Source organism: Chelonoidis abingdonii, chromosome 11 (assembly GCF_003597395.2).
Source record: "Chelonoidis abingdonii isolate Lonesome George chromosome 11, CheloAbing_2.0, whole genome shotgun sequence".
NCBI classification, from domain to species: Eukaryota; Metazoa; Chordata; order Testudines; family Testudinidae; genus Chelonoidis; species Chelonoidis abingdonii.
This window is the reverse complement of record NC_133779.1, coordinates 6,829,444-6,846,704: the sequence shown is the minus strand read 5'-3', so window position 1 is coordinate 6,846,704 and position 17,261 is coordinate 6,829,444. Positions and strand designations below refer to the sequence as shown.

Genomic DNA, 17,261 nt, shown 5'->3' with positions numbered 1-17,261 from the left:
GTTTATGCTGTGTTACATTAGGGGTCTTTCCCCCAATCTTGTGTTGAGTGGACAGAATCAATCACAAGATGCATGGAGTGTCCAAATATAATTTGGAATGGCTGAATTTTGGTTTTTAATTTGTTGCTGCTGCGGAGAGCTGCTAAAATTAGAGGTAGCTTGTCTGGCCACTTTTTTGCGGTGTGGTTTACTACCTTCCGCAGTGCTTCCTTAAAGGTGCGGTTCATGCATTCTATCTGACCCGAGGATTGGGGTCGGTATGATATATGAAACTTTTGTTTGATTCCTAAGGCTTGCAACATCAATGTGAATTTTTTTCCCACAAAGACCCCCCCGTTATTGGAATCTATTATTTCAGGGGTACCATATTTACACACCACCTTATTAAAAACTTTTTAGCTACCACCTTGGTGCTGTTAGTATTAGTAGGAAATGCCTTTATCCAGCCTGGAAAAGAATCAATTATTACCAATGGGTATTGAAATTCTTTTTCTCTTTTAGGCAACTTGTCAATAAAATTAATCTGGCTTCTATGCCAGGGCCCGTGCCTTCGTTGGTGCATCATGGGTTGCCAGTGAGGGGGTCGTGCTTTATCCTGTGCACACCGCATGCAATTCCTTACCCATGTTTTAACATTAGTCTCCATGTTTTTTTATTTTGCAACTTGTTTTACCCTATTTAAGGTTTCCTTTACTTTTTCATACGTGAACTGATGGGCTCCATTAATTAGTTCTTGCCTCTATGCCTTTCCTGGAGTTCTGTGATTTATAGTATCATCCGTTGGTTCAGGGGCCTCGGTAGGGGAGCCTTTAGCTTGGCTTCTAGTTACAATTGCTATACTGTGTTGCCTGGCTATGTTATTCACCCGACTGTTCCAGACAGCTTCCTCGTTTGTTTCCTTGTTATGGGCTTTTATGTGTTTGATTTTCAGTTGATTGGGATTTTCTGTTACCCACTGATAAATCCACTTTTATTTATTTAGATGTGCAATATCTTTACCATCTGCCCAGTGGCGTAGCCAGGTTCTAAGAGCAGGGGAAGCACATATAAACCCCCCCGCTCCCCCAGCTCCTCCTCATGGGCCCACGAAAGTTTATGCTCAAATAAATGTGTTAGTCTCTAAGGTGCCACAAGTACTCAGGTTATTTCTAAATAGCTGTACACAGATCACATTCCCTTTATACATTTGGGAGCAGTTAAGTTCCAGTAGAAACCGCTTATCTTCTTTTAGCAAATTTGACTAAATTGTTTATAGTCAAATGATTTAAATCAGATTGTTTCTTTGCCTGGCTTATTTACAGACATTCCTTTGGAAAAGGGCCCATTTTCCCTTCAGAATGGGTGCAAAGAAACCAAGAATTTTCTTTCTATAATACTTTAAAAAAAAACATTTTTACAACGTTTAATTGCTTAATATCCTTCAGCCTCTGCAGTATTAACTTCTTACTTTAAAAAAAAAAAAAACTAGCTTATCTTCTAAAATGACACCTTAATCAACTTAGATTTTTACCATTCCCAGTACTGTTGCAGGGATTTAAATTCCCCATGTCTGCACTTACTCCTGCCACAATGCCTTCAGGGCTTCCAACCTTTTTCAATTTTTTTTTATCTGTTGCCTGCCTGCTTGTCTGGACCCAATCCTGTTTTCCTCGCTGAACTGTCCCTTTTTACGGACACAGGCTTTGTTCCACTACCAATTTAGCAAGGAGGGTGGGCTCCTTAACTATCCCCCACCCCTTCTGGTCCCTTTCCTTAAACATATTTTTTAAAACTGTGAAATTACCATGATATCGCTCACAAACAAACAAAAAAATACCACAGTGCCCAAACTCCTATATTTTTCAGTGTTTGGTTTAACAGAGCAAAATCTGTTGAAAAGGAGTAATTTCTTGAACAAAGTAGCATCTTTGGATTGCTTCCTTTCAAACATTTCCTACATAGGTGTTACTACTATTTGCCCTCACTCCTATATTCTTCAGAGTTGAGTCTCACATAGAAAATACCACCTGAACATTTCAGGGCTGCCCAGAGGATTCAGGGGGCCTGGGGTCTTCGGCAGTGGGGGGCCCCCACTGCTGAATTGCCACCAAAGACCCGGCACTTAGGTGGCGGGTCCTGGGGCGGAAGGACCCCCCGCCATGGGTCTTCAGGGCACTTTGGTGGCGGGTCCCGGAGTGGAAGGACCCCTGCCGCCAAATTGCCGCTGAAGACCTGGAGCAGAAGAAGCTCCAGGGCCCGGGCCCTGCAAGAGTTTTCCGGGGCCCCCGGAGCAAGTCAAGGACCCTGCTCCAGGGGCCCCAAAAAACTCTCATGGAGGCCCTGCGGGGCCCAAGGCAAATTGCCCTACCTGCCCCTCCCCACCCCCAGGCGGCCCTGGAACATTTTATGAATCTTTTACCTTTATAACTTTTCTGTGCCCATGCTCGTGCTGGGACTTACAAAACACAAAAGTCTCTACCCGCTAAAAAGAACTCTGCCTGACAGAGCAGAAAGGGGATCGCTAAGCCCCCTACCTTTTGGGTTCGATCCTGCTATGACTAAGGGTATATTTACCTATGCAATTTTCCCCAACACATGGGTAGGAGCGAGGACTCTAATCCTCCCCCTTATGGCCTGGCACCTCTATGACTGGGGGTTTATACACCAAATATAAAAACCCCTTCTAGGGATCAGAGCAAGAAACACTTAAGTTCTCCTCTTGTGCTCAGTCTTGCTACGGCTGAGGGTCTACACACCTAGGATTTTTCAGTTTGGAGCGAGGATCTCTAAGTCCCACTCCTACTCCCTGACCATACTACAATCAGGGGCATACCCACCTCCAATTATTTCCCCCCAGCAGTCTGTTTCTCAGCCCTGCTACGACCGAAGGTATGTATACCTTTTAATCACAAACATTCTCAATTCATAAAATACCAACAGTGAATACAATATTAACCACACCTGGTTCCCTCTTTACTGCCCAGTATCTTTGTGACCGAGGGTGTGCACACCTGAATGTATGCTATACCTTCTTAGCAGTACTGTCAATAATTACAGCACATATTCTTCTAAACTCTCAATTCTATTAGACTGGGCAACATCCAGATTAAGCCATTTTTCTCACCCCGTTGGATATTGCAGTTCTTAATGTACGGGTTTGTTCCTTAAACCTGGGCCAATCTCCGTTGTTGGAGTCTTTTCTTCTCAGTGTCTCGGTTGCTTGCAGCATAGGTGAGGGCAGGAGAAGGGCCCAGCCTGGGCGTCATGTTCAATTTATACCCTCAGTCCATGTGCTTGTAAAGCACAAGTCCAGGCATGTCTGGGGGCATTGCTGAGGCTTTGGCTACACTTGCAGCTGTACAGCGCTGGGAGTTACAGCTGTCTTCATACAGCTGTGTAGGGAAAGTGCTGCAGTGTGGCCACACTGACAGCTACCAGCGCTGCAGTGCGGCCACATTTGCAGCATTTGCAGCGCTGTTGGGAGTGGCCGAACAGGCATTCTGGGATACCTCCGAATACCTCTGGAGGCCAATTACAGCGCTTTTGGTGGCCACACTGGCGGAGCAGTGCTGCATCACCAGCGCTGCAATCGTTATACCCCAGGCAGAGCAGGAGTACAGGCAGCGCTGCAGCCAGGGAGATGCAGTGCTGGATGTGCCTTGCAAGTGTGGACGGTGAGTAGTTGCAGTGCTGTAAACCCACCACCAGCGCTGCAACTCTCCAGTGTAGCCAAGCCCTTAGTCTCCTGGCAAGATTGGGCAATTCCCCTGGTCTGGCCTCATGCAGGTGAGTCATTGTATTGTAGCTCCCTTGCTGGACAATGGCTGTTGATGGTTATTTGACACCCTTCCTGGGCATTGGTTACTTTCCTTGTTGCCTCTGGGGAGCTAATATCTGGCTGATTCCTCAACTTACAGAATGCTTTAGTGACAACACAATCTCATAACTTCATACACATTAATGATCTACATATACGGATAGAAAAAAGACTTTTTGCAGATCATAACCTCTCCCCGATACCTTATAAGGCCTGCTTTATATGTAAGATCACAATTATATGTAAATGAGGAATATGGGGTTACAGGACGCTCCCCTAAGGTACAGGATGTCACAGTTGTGCCCAGTCAAATGCCTTACAGAAGTCTAAGTGTACTACATCAACACTGCTATCTCTATCAATCAGACTCGTAATCTCACCAAAAAAAGGGTATCTAAATTAGGATTGGATCTTTACTTTGTACTTCCTGGTTTTCAGACGTTTGAGTGTAGCTGGACTCAGTGTTCTGGAAGGGCATGAATGAGCCACAGGCAACCTTAGCTCTGTATTAACCAAGTTTTCTGCGTGTGAACAGGAGCGGCAGAATGTTGTGGGGTATAATCCCTCACACGTGGGCTCTGGCCCCTTTTTCACACTTTGGAGCCGCGACAGGTATCTGCTGACTTCTTCGTTTCCTGCCATTATTTGGGAAGCTCTGACAGATGCCACTGGGCCACGCTAAAGATGCAAAAAAATATCCTAGTGGCCCAGTCCTGTGAGGGACTTAAATTGCTAGTAGTGATTCATTTTAGACCAATATTGCAATACATCCATGATATACAGAAAGCTCAAACTCTCAGATCACCTTTTTTGGATGCAAATGGCTCTTAGGAATGTGTGCCAAGCTGGGGCTTTCATCAGATCCCATGGCCTGGACTCTGATGGGTGGAGAAAGCAAGAGAAGGAGCCTGGGGGAGTGAGCATGGAGCTCAGAGACAGCAAAGGGGGCGCAGAGCAATGCCGTGCTCTGACCAGCTCTACACAGCACGTTTTATCAACAAGCCCTTCCTGTGGCTGCCCTGCATGGGCTCCTGACAATCTCTCTCTTCTGCTCCTCTGCCTCTTGTGTCTCTGTGGATTCATTGCGGTTCACACTCCGTACCTCACTGGAAGTGTGGCATCACCGAGGCTAGGGTGTGTCAGTGGAGGAATCAGGCAAGAGGCAGAACCTAGGACAGGGAATTACCTGGGGCTGTAGCCATGCTTGGCACCTGGCAAAGCTGCCCATGTCTGCCAGTGCCCACACACGGACCTCCACTGCTCAGGGCCTGCAGATGCTGACAAGCTGTCCCAGCAGAGAGCTCCAGAGAGAACACACGTCAGGTATTTCCCCTACAAGGAGCAGTGGCAGAGCCGAGGCCGCCACTGGCGTCTGACAAGGGTACCTGGGGCTGCCTTTCACTCTCGCTACAGTAGTCCTGCGGTCCCTGCAGGCCATACTCCATGTGAATTGGAGCCCTGATTGCTGGGCCTGGAGCAGAGGTACTGACTTATTTTCCCTCGGGAGCACTTCACCCCCAGTCTGCCCTGAGGTCCTGTCCCCACTCTGAGGCCCTGCCCTTGTTCTGACTCTTCTTCCCCCAGCTCTGCCTCTTCCCACCCCTGCTCTGCCCCTTTCCCCGAGGCCCCGCTCTCACCCCACCTCTTCCTGTCTCCACTCTGACCCCTTCCCCAAGGCCCCTGCCTGCCTGCTGCTCTCCGTCCTCCCCCAAGCTCCTCCCAAACAGCTGATCTGTGGCACCACCGAACAGCTCTGGTGGGTGCTGAGCACTCACTATTTTTCTGTGCCCCTCTCCCTCCCACAGGCTGCAAGCAGCAAGAATCAAAGGCCAGCAAGAACTCACAGGCTGGAAAAGCCAAACCCCTGATCGTGGAGCCACTCCCACTATCACAAAGGAACAAATGGTTCCACCTCCCATCTCTCCTCCAACAGCTGTGTTGTGAGCAAGACACGAGAAATCATTCTTCCACTCTACTCTGCGGTGGTTAGGCCTCAGCTGGAATATTGTCTTCAGTTCTCGGCACCGTATTTCAAGAAAAATGTGGAGAAATTGGAGAGGGTCCAGAGAAGAGCAACAAAAATGATTAAACGTCTTGAGAACATGACCCATGAAAGAAGGTTGAAAGAATTGGGTTTGTTTAGTTTGGAAAAGAGAAGACTGAGAGGGTACATGATAGCAGTTTCAGGTATCTGAAGGAGGAGAGAGAAAACTTGTTCACCTTAGCCTCTAAGGATAGAACAAGAAGCAATGGGCTTAAATTGCAGAAAGGGAGGTTTAGGTTGGACATTAGGAAAAGGTTCCTAACTGTCAGAGTGGTTAAACAATGGAATAAATTGCCTAGGGAGGTTGAGGAATCTCCATCTCTGGAGATATTTAAAAGTAGGTTAGATAAAGGTCTATCAGGGATGGTCTAGACAGTATTTGATCCTGCCATGAGAGCAGGGGACTGGACTCGATGACCTCTCGAGGTCCCTTCCAGTACTAGAGTCTATGAATCTATGAATCCCTGCTCACCCAGAGACCTGAGAATCACTCCCAAAGTCTCAGGTCACAGCCACCACTTTTCTGCTACTGCACCTTGGACAGGGAAGGATATTCTTCACAACCCAGCAGTTCGAGCTCATTCACTTCCGTGTGGCAGTAGTAGAACACCAGCATTAGGCTGCCAGGTCAGCCCCACACCTGACCGAAGCTGGCTGGTTACAAAGGAGATCAGCATAGACGAATGGAAATCAAAAACACTTTATTGCAAATCTATGACATCCTGGTACCCAGAAAGCAGAAACCAGCTCCACTGAAATGGGCTGCAGCTTGCTCCACTGTCTCTCTTCCACCCGTTCCCAGCCACCAGCACCAGGTCAGGATTTCTGAATCACCACTTGAAATTTACCTGGCAGAAAGAGAAAGCACTGAACGTGCAACACAGGCCCTTCATGAAGGGTAGGACACACAAAAAGGGAAATGCTGCCATGGCCATAGGCGCCGACACTGTGGGTGCTCCAAGGTTGGTGCACCCAGGGGGAAAATTTGGTGGGTGCTCTACACCCACTGGCAGCCAAGCTCCCCCACACCCAGGGCTGGTGCAACAATTTAGGCAAACTAGGCGGCGGCCTAGGGTGCCTAGTGGTTGGGGGCACCTAAAAGTCCCCTCAGGCGAGGAGGTGGAGTGGAGGTGAGCTGGGTGGGAGGGCGCGCGGGGAGGGCTGCTAGCAGTAATGGGGCGGGTGCACAGGGGAGCCGCTCCCCACCCCAGCTTCCCTCCACTCTGCCTCCTCCGCTCAGCACACAGCCCAGCTCTAAGTCTCCTCCAATCAGCGTCGCAAGCCTGGGCGGGGAGGAGAATTAGAGCAGCGCCAGCGTGCTCAGTGGAGGAGGCGGAGCCGAGGTGAGCTGGGGAGGGCTACACAGGCAGGGTTAGCTGCGGTGGCGGGGGGAGGAGAGGGGGGAAGTCTCCCCAGGCAGGGTTAGCTGCCGTGGCAGGGGGGCGGGGAAGGAAGTCTCCCTGGGCGGGGTTAATTGCCGTGGGGGGACGGGAGGAGGAGAGGGGTTAGCTGTCATGGTGGAGGGAGGTAGCTGCCGTTGGGGGAGAGGGGGGCTCCCTGGGTCAGGGGCTGAGTTAGCTGCCGTGGGGGGGGCGGGGTTAGCTGGGTGGGAGGGGCAAGGTGGAAGTTTCGCCTAGGGCACGAAACTTCCTTGCACTGGCCCTGCCCACGCCCCACCTCCTCTTCCTCTGAGCATGCTGCATCCCCGCTCCTCCGTCTACCTCCCTTTGCTTCCCGCCTGGCTGCTGCCAAACAGCCGTTTGGCCGCTCTGGGGTGGGGGGAGGAGCGGAAGGGGCTGGGGTGGGGATTTGGGGAAGAAGGGAGGGGGCGGAGTTGGGGCAGGGACTTTAGGGAAGAGGTTGGACTGGGGGCAGGACAGGGCCTCATGGAAGCGGTGGAGTCGGGGCGGGGTAGGGGGTAGATGAGGGTCTAGCTCCTACCGACGAGAGCAGAAGTCAGCGCCTATGACCATGGCAATGGCCATGGAAAGGGGCTGGTTGAGAGAGATCTCATGGTTGAGATACCTCTGCCCGGGAAATCACTGTCCTGGCTTCATCCATGCAACCCCACCAAATACTGAACCAAGAGCCCAAACCCGACTCTCTGGGCCTCTCTTTCCCTGGACACATCCCCAGACACCTCCTCACTGAGCGCTAGCTAGGAGGGGTCCCTTTCAGAAGTGAATATTGGGCAGGGAGAAGGTTGGCCCTTCTGGCACACTCTTCTGTACTACATAAGCGGCAGCAGGCCACCTTCCTCCACATGCCTCAGCCTCTAGGGTCTCTCCAAGAGAGAAGTTCAGCCTGCCTGGCCTGCTCCATCCTGGGCCCCTCTCCAGAGGCCATCGGCCAGGGGAGCCAGCTGGGGCCAATGGTGACGATAGCTTTGTGACAAGAGCTAGCCCGTTGCCAAGAACTGGACTCAGACTGTCTGTTTTCCTTGTTCCACTCAGGGCCACAGAACAGACATCAGCTGGCTGGAACATCTGGGCAATGCCCAGCGCATCACACTGGGACCCATGGCTCCCCAGGACTCTGACAGGCAGGGAAGTAGGGAGCAGGGTGCTCGCTGGGGCCACCCCCTTCTTCCCTAGAGCAAGGATGGGGGAGGGGTATATCCAGTACAGACTAAGGTGCCCTGGCTTGCATCCTACTGGATCTCAGCTCCCTCTCCCCACGCAGAGGCTAACTACTTACTGGACGGCATCACCGCCACCTCGGCAGTCACAGTGCTGTCAAAGCCCAGGTTGGAGAGAGCTCCTTTCACAAGGCCACATGTAAAGGCGAGAAACTACAGGGAAGGCAGAAATCCAGTCAGTTCTCCCCCGGGGGGCCTTCTGGAGCAGCAATACTTGCCCTAGACAGAGAGGGATCGAGCTAGGACTCACGAGCTAGCCTGGGAGTGACTCTTTCTCTGTGTCAAGTACCAGAGGGGTAGCCATGTTAGTCTGGATCTGTAAAAGCAGTAAAGAGTCCTGTGGCACCTTATAGACTAACAGACGTATTGGAGCATGAGCTTTCATGGGTGAATAACCACTCCGTCGGATGCATGTAGTGGAAATTTCCAGGGGCAGGTACATATATGTAAGCAAGAATCAGGCTGGAGATAACGAGGTTAGTTCAGTCAGGGAGGATGAGGCCCTTTCTAGCAGTTGAAGTGTGATCACCAAGAGAGGAGACTGCTCCAACGGTTAACCAATGGAATCATAGAATATCAGGGTTGGGAGGGACCTCAGGAATTAGGGAATTATCCTCACAGTCATGGACTCCTCTGGTGAAATCCTGGCTTGCCTATCTCAGTGGGGGGTTCCTACCATTGACTTCAGTTGGCCCAGGATTTCACCCATATATTGTAAGGCCACAAATAACAGTTAAGATCATCTGCTCGGATCTCTTACATAATACAGGCCAGAAAACCTTCCTCACTGATTCCTGCATCAAGCCCCTAACTTATGGCTGAGAAGATCTTTGTAAAATGTCCCATTTTAATTTCAAGACTCCAAGTGGTAGAGAATCTGCACCACCCTTAGGTGAATTCTCCCAGTGGTTAGTTACTCTGACTGTTAAAAATTTGTGCCTTATTCCTACTCCAAGTTTATCTAATTTCAGCTTCCAGTAACTGGAACTTGTTCTAACTCACTTGACTAGATAAAAAAACCAGAAATCTCTTCCACATGTAACCGTAACTGTCTTTTGGATTAACGAAAGAGACTGAACTCTTCAGTTTCTTCCCAATCATTCCCGCAGCTCTTCCCTGCACTCGCTCCAATTTTTCCAACATCCTTTTTAAACAGTAGACCCCAGACTTGGAGGCAGTATCTCAGTACTGGTCTCATCAATGTTCTGCAAAGGGAAAAATCATCTTCCTGCTCCTACTCACTACTCCCATTAACCATGGGCGGCGGGTACCATAGGCCAGAGGAGGCTGAGCCTCCCTAAACAGCCCAGCATGGCCCTGCCCATGCTTCGCCCCCAGACCACCTCCTGCCTGTTTCCAGTTCCTGCTCTTCCCTCATGGCTCAGGTGGGGGTGGGCCTGCCTGTGGCTGGGACTCGGAGTGACTGGGGCCAGTGTTTGCATTGCCCGGTGCGTTGGGGTTGGAGGCCGCCCGCCCGGCACATCCGGGGCTGGGGGCCACTTGGCCGCCCGCCTGGCACTCTGGGGCTGGGGACCACGCATTTGTTATTCTGGGGTTGGGGGTGCTCAGGCGGCCTGTGGAGCCAGTGGCCATGGTGGGGGTGCTCCAGGCTCTGGCAGGGATGGGGAAGGGCCTCAGGCAGAAGAGGAGTGGCTGGGGGCTAGCGTGCCCCAAGGGGCGGTTCATGCACCACCCATGCCATTAACGCATCCAAGCATCCCGTTAGCTCTTATATGGGCTTTCAAGAGTTACACCAGCTCCAAGTTCAAAGCCCAACAGTGACGGACTTCACCAAAGGACCTGAAACCCAGAGCACCTGAAAGCAGGCCAGTCACAGTCCATGCAGCTGTGTTCATTATTTTAGAACATCCAAGGTATGCTGAAGCCCCCCAGATGAAGTAGAAAGGTCTGGTCCATGCCCCAAAGATCTTACAACCTAATATGGGCTATCTGAGCTTGAGGGGGGCAGTCAGTCACAGAGCAAAAGCAGCCACAAGGCCTACCTGGTTCAGATTCAGCTTCCAGCTTGGCTTCCTAGACAGCATGTCCTTGACTGCTTTGGAGAAATTTAATCTGTTGGGTTTTATACCGGCGATCTGAACACTGAGAAGGGTTTTAGCCATGATGACAGAGGTCACAGTGCAGCCTTTCCTGGGGTGCTGACAAACAAGGAAGAGATGCTTCTACTGAAGGATGTCCCCACGTTGGGCTTACCTTGGGTGCCTCCTCCAGGTACTGCTTCCCATCGGACAGCTGGCTTAGGAGGAGGAATTGATTGTCTTGCAGCATGTAGGTTCCCTGTGGGAATGAGAGATCTGTGGGTTTGAGAGTCAAAATAAGTCAAGATGGCTGGGCCTCAGAGCTGCTAATACTAGGCCCATTAGAAATTAAACCAAGAGTCGGACTGTGTGAGCAGCATGTACCCGGGAGCCCCCTGCACAGCACATGAGACCATCAGCAATTGCCTAGAAATCCATCACTGACTGCCACAGGCTCACGCAATGCCAAGCCCCCAATCCTAGCACAGCAGGAACAGCACTTCCTCCCACTGCTGCTTTGCGGGGGGAGTACTCCAGCTGCCCCTTGGTCAGTGCACTCGCTGTCTCTGAGGCACCTCAGAATCTAAGTCAGGTCAGTTCCAGAGCAGGGACAGGCACAGGACTCCCAGAACACTCTGGTCCAGTTCTGGATACACTTCATGGTCTTTGTATTAATCTCTGAGCTCTAATGGGCTAGGACTTGCCAACCTCAGTGACCACCTCTCTCCCCAGGACAATGGGGACAATAGGGTGGAACTCCGGGGCTGGGCATTCTTAGTGGAGGGTCCTCAGCTGAGAGGCTCTGTTCTGGAAATAAGGCTCTGCTTGTGCCACACACCCCTCAGCCACAATGCCAGACTCAAATGTTTGCTCAGGCCTCTTGATACCACCTGAGGCAGCAGCCTAGTCCTTCTCCGCCCTCCTCTTGGAATCAACTGTGGAGCAAGAAGTACTTTGGGGAGAATTAAGGCTTCTCTTCTCACCCGTCTGCATCGTGCAGCAGGGACACTGAAATAGCTAGAGAACAGCCTGCAAAGGCCAAGACAAAACTGTGGGAAGGCATCCAGTCTTCCTGGGAGCAGGGGAAAGCCTCTCAGCTCTTACCTGATGGTTGGTGCGCAGATTATCCACCTGCTTCTTGAAGATGGTTATCCACAGATCCTTGCAGAGGAATTTCAGGACATCCAGTTCATCCTTGAATGATGGCATCTCCTTTGTCAACCTTCAGCAGAAGGGGGAAATCACAATGTTTGGTAATTGTCTCTTTGAATGGATCCCACAGTATCAGGCAACAGGACCAGAGAAAACCCGGAGCTGAGTCACCTGTCAAAGCAATGCTGACAGGATAATTGCCAGACATCCCGGGCTCATTTCCTGTTTTCCCTGTATCTTGTGAAAAGAGATTAAGCATTAGATGTATCAGAAGGGAAGCTGGATTTACTGGGCTTCAATCCCTGCCTGGGAAGGGAGCTGGGAGCTCCTTAGCACAAGCAAGGGGGATTGAAGCCACTCCAGCATTTGGAAGTGCTTTTCACTTAACGGCTCAACAGCACGGAAACAGAAGGGCTAAACATTTTCAAAAACAATCAAGTCACTTAGGAGCCTAAATATCATTCACTTTCTGTGTCTATTTGAGTCAATGAGCTTCAGGCTCTTAAAGCCAACAGACTCACCAGCTCACTCTGCAGGAGGAACTGCAGGAGGGCAGACAGCCCAAGCAAGGGGAGCCCAGAGCAAACGGTGCCAAAATTAGAAGTGAATCCAGCTTCACGACCTCTGCCATGTCCCAGCCCCTCCTGGGGCCTTCCCTCCCTGGTGCTCCTCGGGCTCCATTTCAGACTCTGATTCACTCCCAGTTCACAGGGACCGCTTTGTACTGGGAGTCGCTCCTGCTGATCTGTCCACCATGTTAAGCTTCGTCCTCCACCTTCACTCCATGAATCTCCCACCCAGCCCCTCCTGTGCTCTGGTACTCTGCACTCACCTCTCCGAGAGTCCTTGGCCCACTCGGAAACCCACTCCCTCCAGGGCACCAAGACCTTTCTCCTGTTCCTGTCAAACACCACAGATGAAAAGGCTCAGAATCGGGTCAGTGCATGTAAGCCATTTGTCCGGCGCTGGGATTAGCCTGGCCTAGCGGCCCCTCCATGGTTTCAGAAGGGTCGGAGAAGGTCTCTGACCTGGCAGCATCAGGGCAAGATGCAGCGTGGTGAAGCTGACGCTGAAGAGTGGGGTATGGTGTGTTGGGGTGGGGCAGGGGGAACCTGATGCTTGCTCCGAAGTTTCATCAATTCGTTGACTCCAAGGCCAGAAGGGACCAATGTGATCATGTAGTGTAGAGTGACCAGATGTCCCAATAAAATCAGAACTGTTCCGATATTTTTAACCCTTTGTCCAGCACAGAGCCCCTCCCCTCCCCGACCCTCTGGCACAGAGCCACGCCCCCAGCACAGAGCCCCACCCCACCCCTCTAGCACGGAGCCCCGCCCCTCGCCGCGCGCCCCGCCGCAGCCCAGCGGCTCGCCCCCCCGACACGGAGCCTTGTCCCCTGCCCGGCGCTCCCTCTCACCCCTCCCCTCACCGCACACAGCGCATGCGCCATCTCCGTGTGCAGCGCCTGGAACAGCGGCGAGTCAGCCATAGCCGCAGTCGCGACTTCCGGGATTGGACACCGTGTGACTGATCATGTGACCTGCCTGCAAAGGGACCATGTGACCTGGACTCGGTCCGTGCCGTTCCTGTCCGGCCTCCGCGTTAGCGGGTAGCGAAGAGAAGCGGGTGGGGGTGTTTGAGGGGCTCTGGGGGGATGGGTGGTGGGCACACGGGGGGCGCTTGGAGAGGGGAACAGAGGCGATCTGGGCAGGGAAGAATGGGCGATGGGGGAAGAGTGGGCGCTCTAGGGGATGGGCGGAATGGGGAGGAGGAGGAGGCACTGGGGGAAGGGATTCGGGTCGCTCTACGGGGATCGGGTGGGATGAGGGGCATGACTCTCGGGGAGGGGAATGGGCAATCTGGGGGAAGGATTGGGCGGCAATCTAGGGGGATGGGCACGATGAGGGAGACTCAGGGGAGGGAATGGGGGCACTGGGGAAAGGAGTTGGGCGCTCTAGGGGATGGCGAGATGAGGGAGGAGCTTACTGGGGAGGGAAGGCGGCACTCTGGGAAGGAGTTGGGGTCTCTACGGCGGGATGGTGGGAGTGGGAGGGATATGTGGCCTGCGAGAAGCGGAGTTGGGCGCTCTAAGGGGAGGTGTGGATGAAGGAACTCTGGGGAGGGAATGGGGACACTCTGGGGAGAGGGAGTCGGGGCGCTCTAGGGGATGAAGTGGATGAAGGGAGATCTGGGGGAGGGAATGGGCAACTCTGGGGAAAGGAGTCGGGGCCGCTCTAGGGGAATGAGTTGGATGAGGGAGATGACTCTGGGGGAGGGGACACGGGGCGCTCTGAGGGTAATGAGAGTCTCTTCGCGGGAGCGGTGGAGATGAGAGGACTATGCCTACTGGAAGTATGATGTGAGGGAAGTGTGGGCAACTCTGAGAGCAGGGGTGCTCTACAAGGGATGAGTAGGGGGCTGGGTTGGGAGGGCTTGGGTAGGGACGTAGGGGGAGCGGTGTGCTTTCCTGGAGAGGGCTGAGGAGAAGGCTCTGGGGGAAGCGTGGATAGGGATGTCTGTGAAGAGTGTGGGATCCCTGAGAGAACGAAATACAGGGCCTGGGATCTGCCCATCGGCAAATCTGTCACTGTGTGATGTACGTACATGCCATGGCTGGTGTCCCCTATCCTGTTACTGTTTGATCCCACTTGGGTCATTCACCACCTCTCTCCTAACTGGGTACCGCCACAGCGGCTGTTTGGCCTGGCTGTTGCAGCAACGTAGCCACTCAGCTAACAGCCACCTAGCGCTCACCCCTGGAACTTACACCAACCACTTGCCCAGCTCTTCCAGGCTCCTGGGACCATTCCATCTGAGCTGTCCACAGCTCCTTCCTCCATTAGTTTCCAGTATTCCTTCTGCTGCGCGGATGAACTGCTTTGTTTTAGGTGGCTGAAGCTCCAAGATGGCAGCGCCCCACTTGTACAAAGCAGTGGTTCCAAGGGGAAGCATCTGAGACCGATTTCTGAAATAAGTTCATCTGTCATCTGTTCCCCAGCTCCTTTCCCAGCCTATCTGTGGAAAGTCTCGGGAAGCGTCATGAGACAGATGCGAAACGAGCAAGCCCAATGAGCACAAAAGTCAGTCTCAGCTAGTCGACCTGGACCTGCCTCCCCTGATTGTCATTAGGAAGGAGGAGCCAAGGTCTCCCGTGGGAGTAGAAGAGAAACCCGCCCTTCGTATCCAGCACCAGGGGCGCTACAGCACCTTGCTGCAGCAGAAGCTGATTGAGAGCAATGCCCGCTTGTGCTATGATGTCAACAGCACCATCAAACAGGTGTATCAAATTGCCACCAAGGAACTCAGCACCATCACTGCACAGCTCAGCAACTCGCAGAGCGGCATCATCAATGCCTCGCACAATATCCGCCTCGTTCTGGATGACTTGCAAGCTGTGGCTGACAAGATGGACATCGTCACCAGCTGTAACCTGCTGCCTGATATCCAGATGGAGCTGCCTCCTGCATAACCTACCCCTTCTCTTGGAACTAGGGGACCTGAGCTATCCCGCTCCACTGGCAGCTTGGAGTGCTGGGTTGGTTGGTTACTGATGGGTATTGGCTTGTCACAGGGAGGGGATATGGAATATCAAATGGAGCTGCTTTAGCCCTGAAAGGTCTTTGTTGTTTTGATAATGACAATACTCCCCAGCTATTCCCAAGCGAATTAATGACCAAGATCTCAGGGAACACCACTCCCAGCATGCACAAAGGTCTCATGCAACTGCTGCTTAATAGAACTGCTGTTAACATTATCATGTGGCTGGAGCTAATCCCAAGAAATAAGTGCAGTGGATGCGCTGTAAGGTCTGTGCTTTAGGGTAACACTTTCAGAGTGGTATGTCCAGCGCGTGTCTGAAGGCCAAGGACAGTGCCTGTCCCATAGCTGATGTAAATAAACAGCTCTAAGCATAGAATGTGTGGGTTCTTTTTTCTGAAGCATCTCCATGCCCCATCTGGTCAGCGAAACTATTAAGGGGGCTAACTGTCATGTGGGTATGTCCCCTAACATGGAGCAGTTGTCAGATGGTCATTTCCAGTCATCCCTCCCCAGGATGGAATTTAAAGCAGTGATTTCTCAGTGAAAGGTTTCTCAGCCTGTTCCCTGGTGTTTTATCATTTGTGAAGCTAATACAGGCTCAGTGCTGCTGATAAATACCCTGTCAGCTCTAGTTCTGCCATTTTCTTCACTGCCGCCTACTTCTAGGAGGGGTTACACCGGGCGGTGTCCTTGGCCTTCTCGTCTTCTCTCTCTACACCCTTTCTTGGTCATCTCCTCCACTCACCTGGCTTCAGTTACCATATTTACACGGATGACTTAACCCTATTTGTCCAGTCCCACATCTCCATCTGTCTCTGTATCCTTGGTCATGCCTTCCTTTAGCATAGCGGTGAGTATCCCTGGCTGTTATGCGGGAGACAGGGTTCGATTTCTTAACAGAGAGGCTTCACTTGATTATGTAATGTGGTAGCCTGCAGTAGCAGAAGACTGGACATGATGACTCAGGAGGTCCCTTCCAGTCCTATGTATCTTCCTCCTGGATGTCTCGCTGCTATCCTAGGCCCAGATCCTCAGTGATATTCAGGTTCCTTAACGTCCATTGATTGCGATGGAAATTAGGACCCTAAATATCTTTGAGGATTTGGACCCTAGCAACCAAAGTCTCCTCTTTCCGTTTCTCTGTCACTGCACAGTACACCACCATCAAGCCTGCCACTTGGATGTCATCTGTAACTTTTCCCACATCTCACACATCCAGGTAGTGCCTAAATCATGCTGCAGCTTCCTCTGTAACAGCTTGCCTTTTATCTCCATCCATCCTGCTCACTCTCTCCTCTGGGCCCTCACCATCTCCCGCGTGGCTCCTATAACCTCCTCCCTGGCTTCCCTAAAACCAGCATTGTTCTCCCGGCCATTCATTTTGATTTAGTTGGGGGATTGGTCCTGCTTTGAGCAGGGGGTTGGACTAGATGACCTCTTGAGGTCCCTTCCAACCCTGATAAGGCAACATGTGATCATTATGATCATCTAGTCTGGCTTGTGTCATGCAGGTCAGAGAACTGCATCCACTGATTTCTGCCTCCAGACCACAAACCTCAATTCAAAACTCTGCTGCTAAGATTATTATTTCCTTGTATTAGTGTAGTATAATGCGTAGGTGCCTTAGTCATCCTGGCCTATTACTCTAACCATCTCAAACCTGCTTGAATCCCTCTGCTGGCTCTCCCCACTTTTCTGCATGAGATTCAAGCTTCTTGTGCTCACCTTTAATCCCCCCCCTCAATTACAATTAGGGTGTGCGCATGCCGCGTGCACGATCCCCCCAGTCCTTGCCTGTTCCTCTGCTTTTGTAACTTACTGATTTTGTTCCCCCTGTCTCCCCAGGAGTCTCAGCCTCAAATTTCCTTCCCCTTTTGTTCACTTCTCCTACAAGCACCTTTGCCCTATCTTCCATGGCTCTCCTTATTCAGGGAACACTCTCCCTTAATTAGTCTGTTTAAAAACAGCTCCCCTACCCAAACCAAACAACCCCCACCCGAGCTTGTTCTTCAGATCCCTTCTTAAGATTCCCTTTTCTTCTGCCTACATAAG

At 51.8% G+C, this 17,261-nt stretch overlaps 2 protein-coding genes across 3 annotated transcripts; one reads left to right on the top strand and one right to left on the bottom strand.

Annotated features, from left to right (window-relative positions):
* Positions 1–6,524: 6,524 nt before the first annotated feature.
* Positions 6,525–13,293, bottom strand: TRAPPC6A (trafficking protein particle complex subunit 6A). Of its 2 annotated transcripts, none has more exons than XM_032798083.2 (6): positions 13,099–13,293; positions 12,502–12,569; positions 11,622–11,739; positions 10,693–10,776; positions 8,538–8,631; positions 6,525–6,688 (listed from the first exon to the last, which is right to left on the bottom strand). In XM_032798083.2, the coding sequence occupies exons 1-6, from the start codon at positions 13,156–13,158 to the stop codon at positions 6,657–6,659; spliced, it is 456 nt and encodes a 151-aa protein (XP_032653974.1). In that variant the 5' UTR covers positions 13,159–13,293; the 3' UTR covers positions 6,525–6,656. The 2 variants fall into 2 exon arrangements, with proteins under 2 accessions (XP_032653974.1, XP_074927553.1); XM_075071452.1 differs by having other exon boundaries at positions 12,502–12,563; positions 13,087–13,291.
* Positions 13,294–14,023: 730 nt separating this feature from the next.
* BLOC1S3 (biogenesis of lysosomal organelles complex 1 subunit 3) lies at positions 14,024–15,585 on the top strand. Its single transcript, XM_075070503.1, is given in 3 exon segments — positions 14,024–14,028; positions 14,668–14,717; positions 14,720–15,585. Coding segments are annotated over 3 exon segments (474 nt in total). The 3' UTR covers positions 15,139–15,585.
* The last annotated feature ends 1,676 nt before the right edge of the window (positions 15,586–17,261 follow it).

What these genes read in the sequence shown, in the direction of transcription:
- TRAPPC6A (XM_075071452.1), bottom strand. Translation starts at nt 13,158, where the DNA reads ATGGCTGACTCGCCGCTGTTCCAGGCGCTGCACACGGAGATGGCGCAT. An exon ending in TGTGTGCGGTGAGGGGAGGG is followed by an intron (nt 12,564 to 13,086) that starts GTGAGAGGGAGC and finishes TGACAGGAACAG; the next exon opens with GAGAAAGGTCTTGGTGCCCT. An exon ending in ATCTGCGCACCAACCATCAG is followed by an intron (nt 10,777 to 11,621) that starts GTAAGAGCTGAG and finishes TCATTCCCACAG; the next exon opens with GGAACCTACATGCTGCAAGA.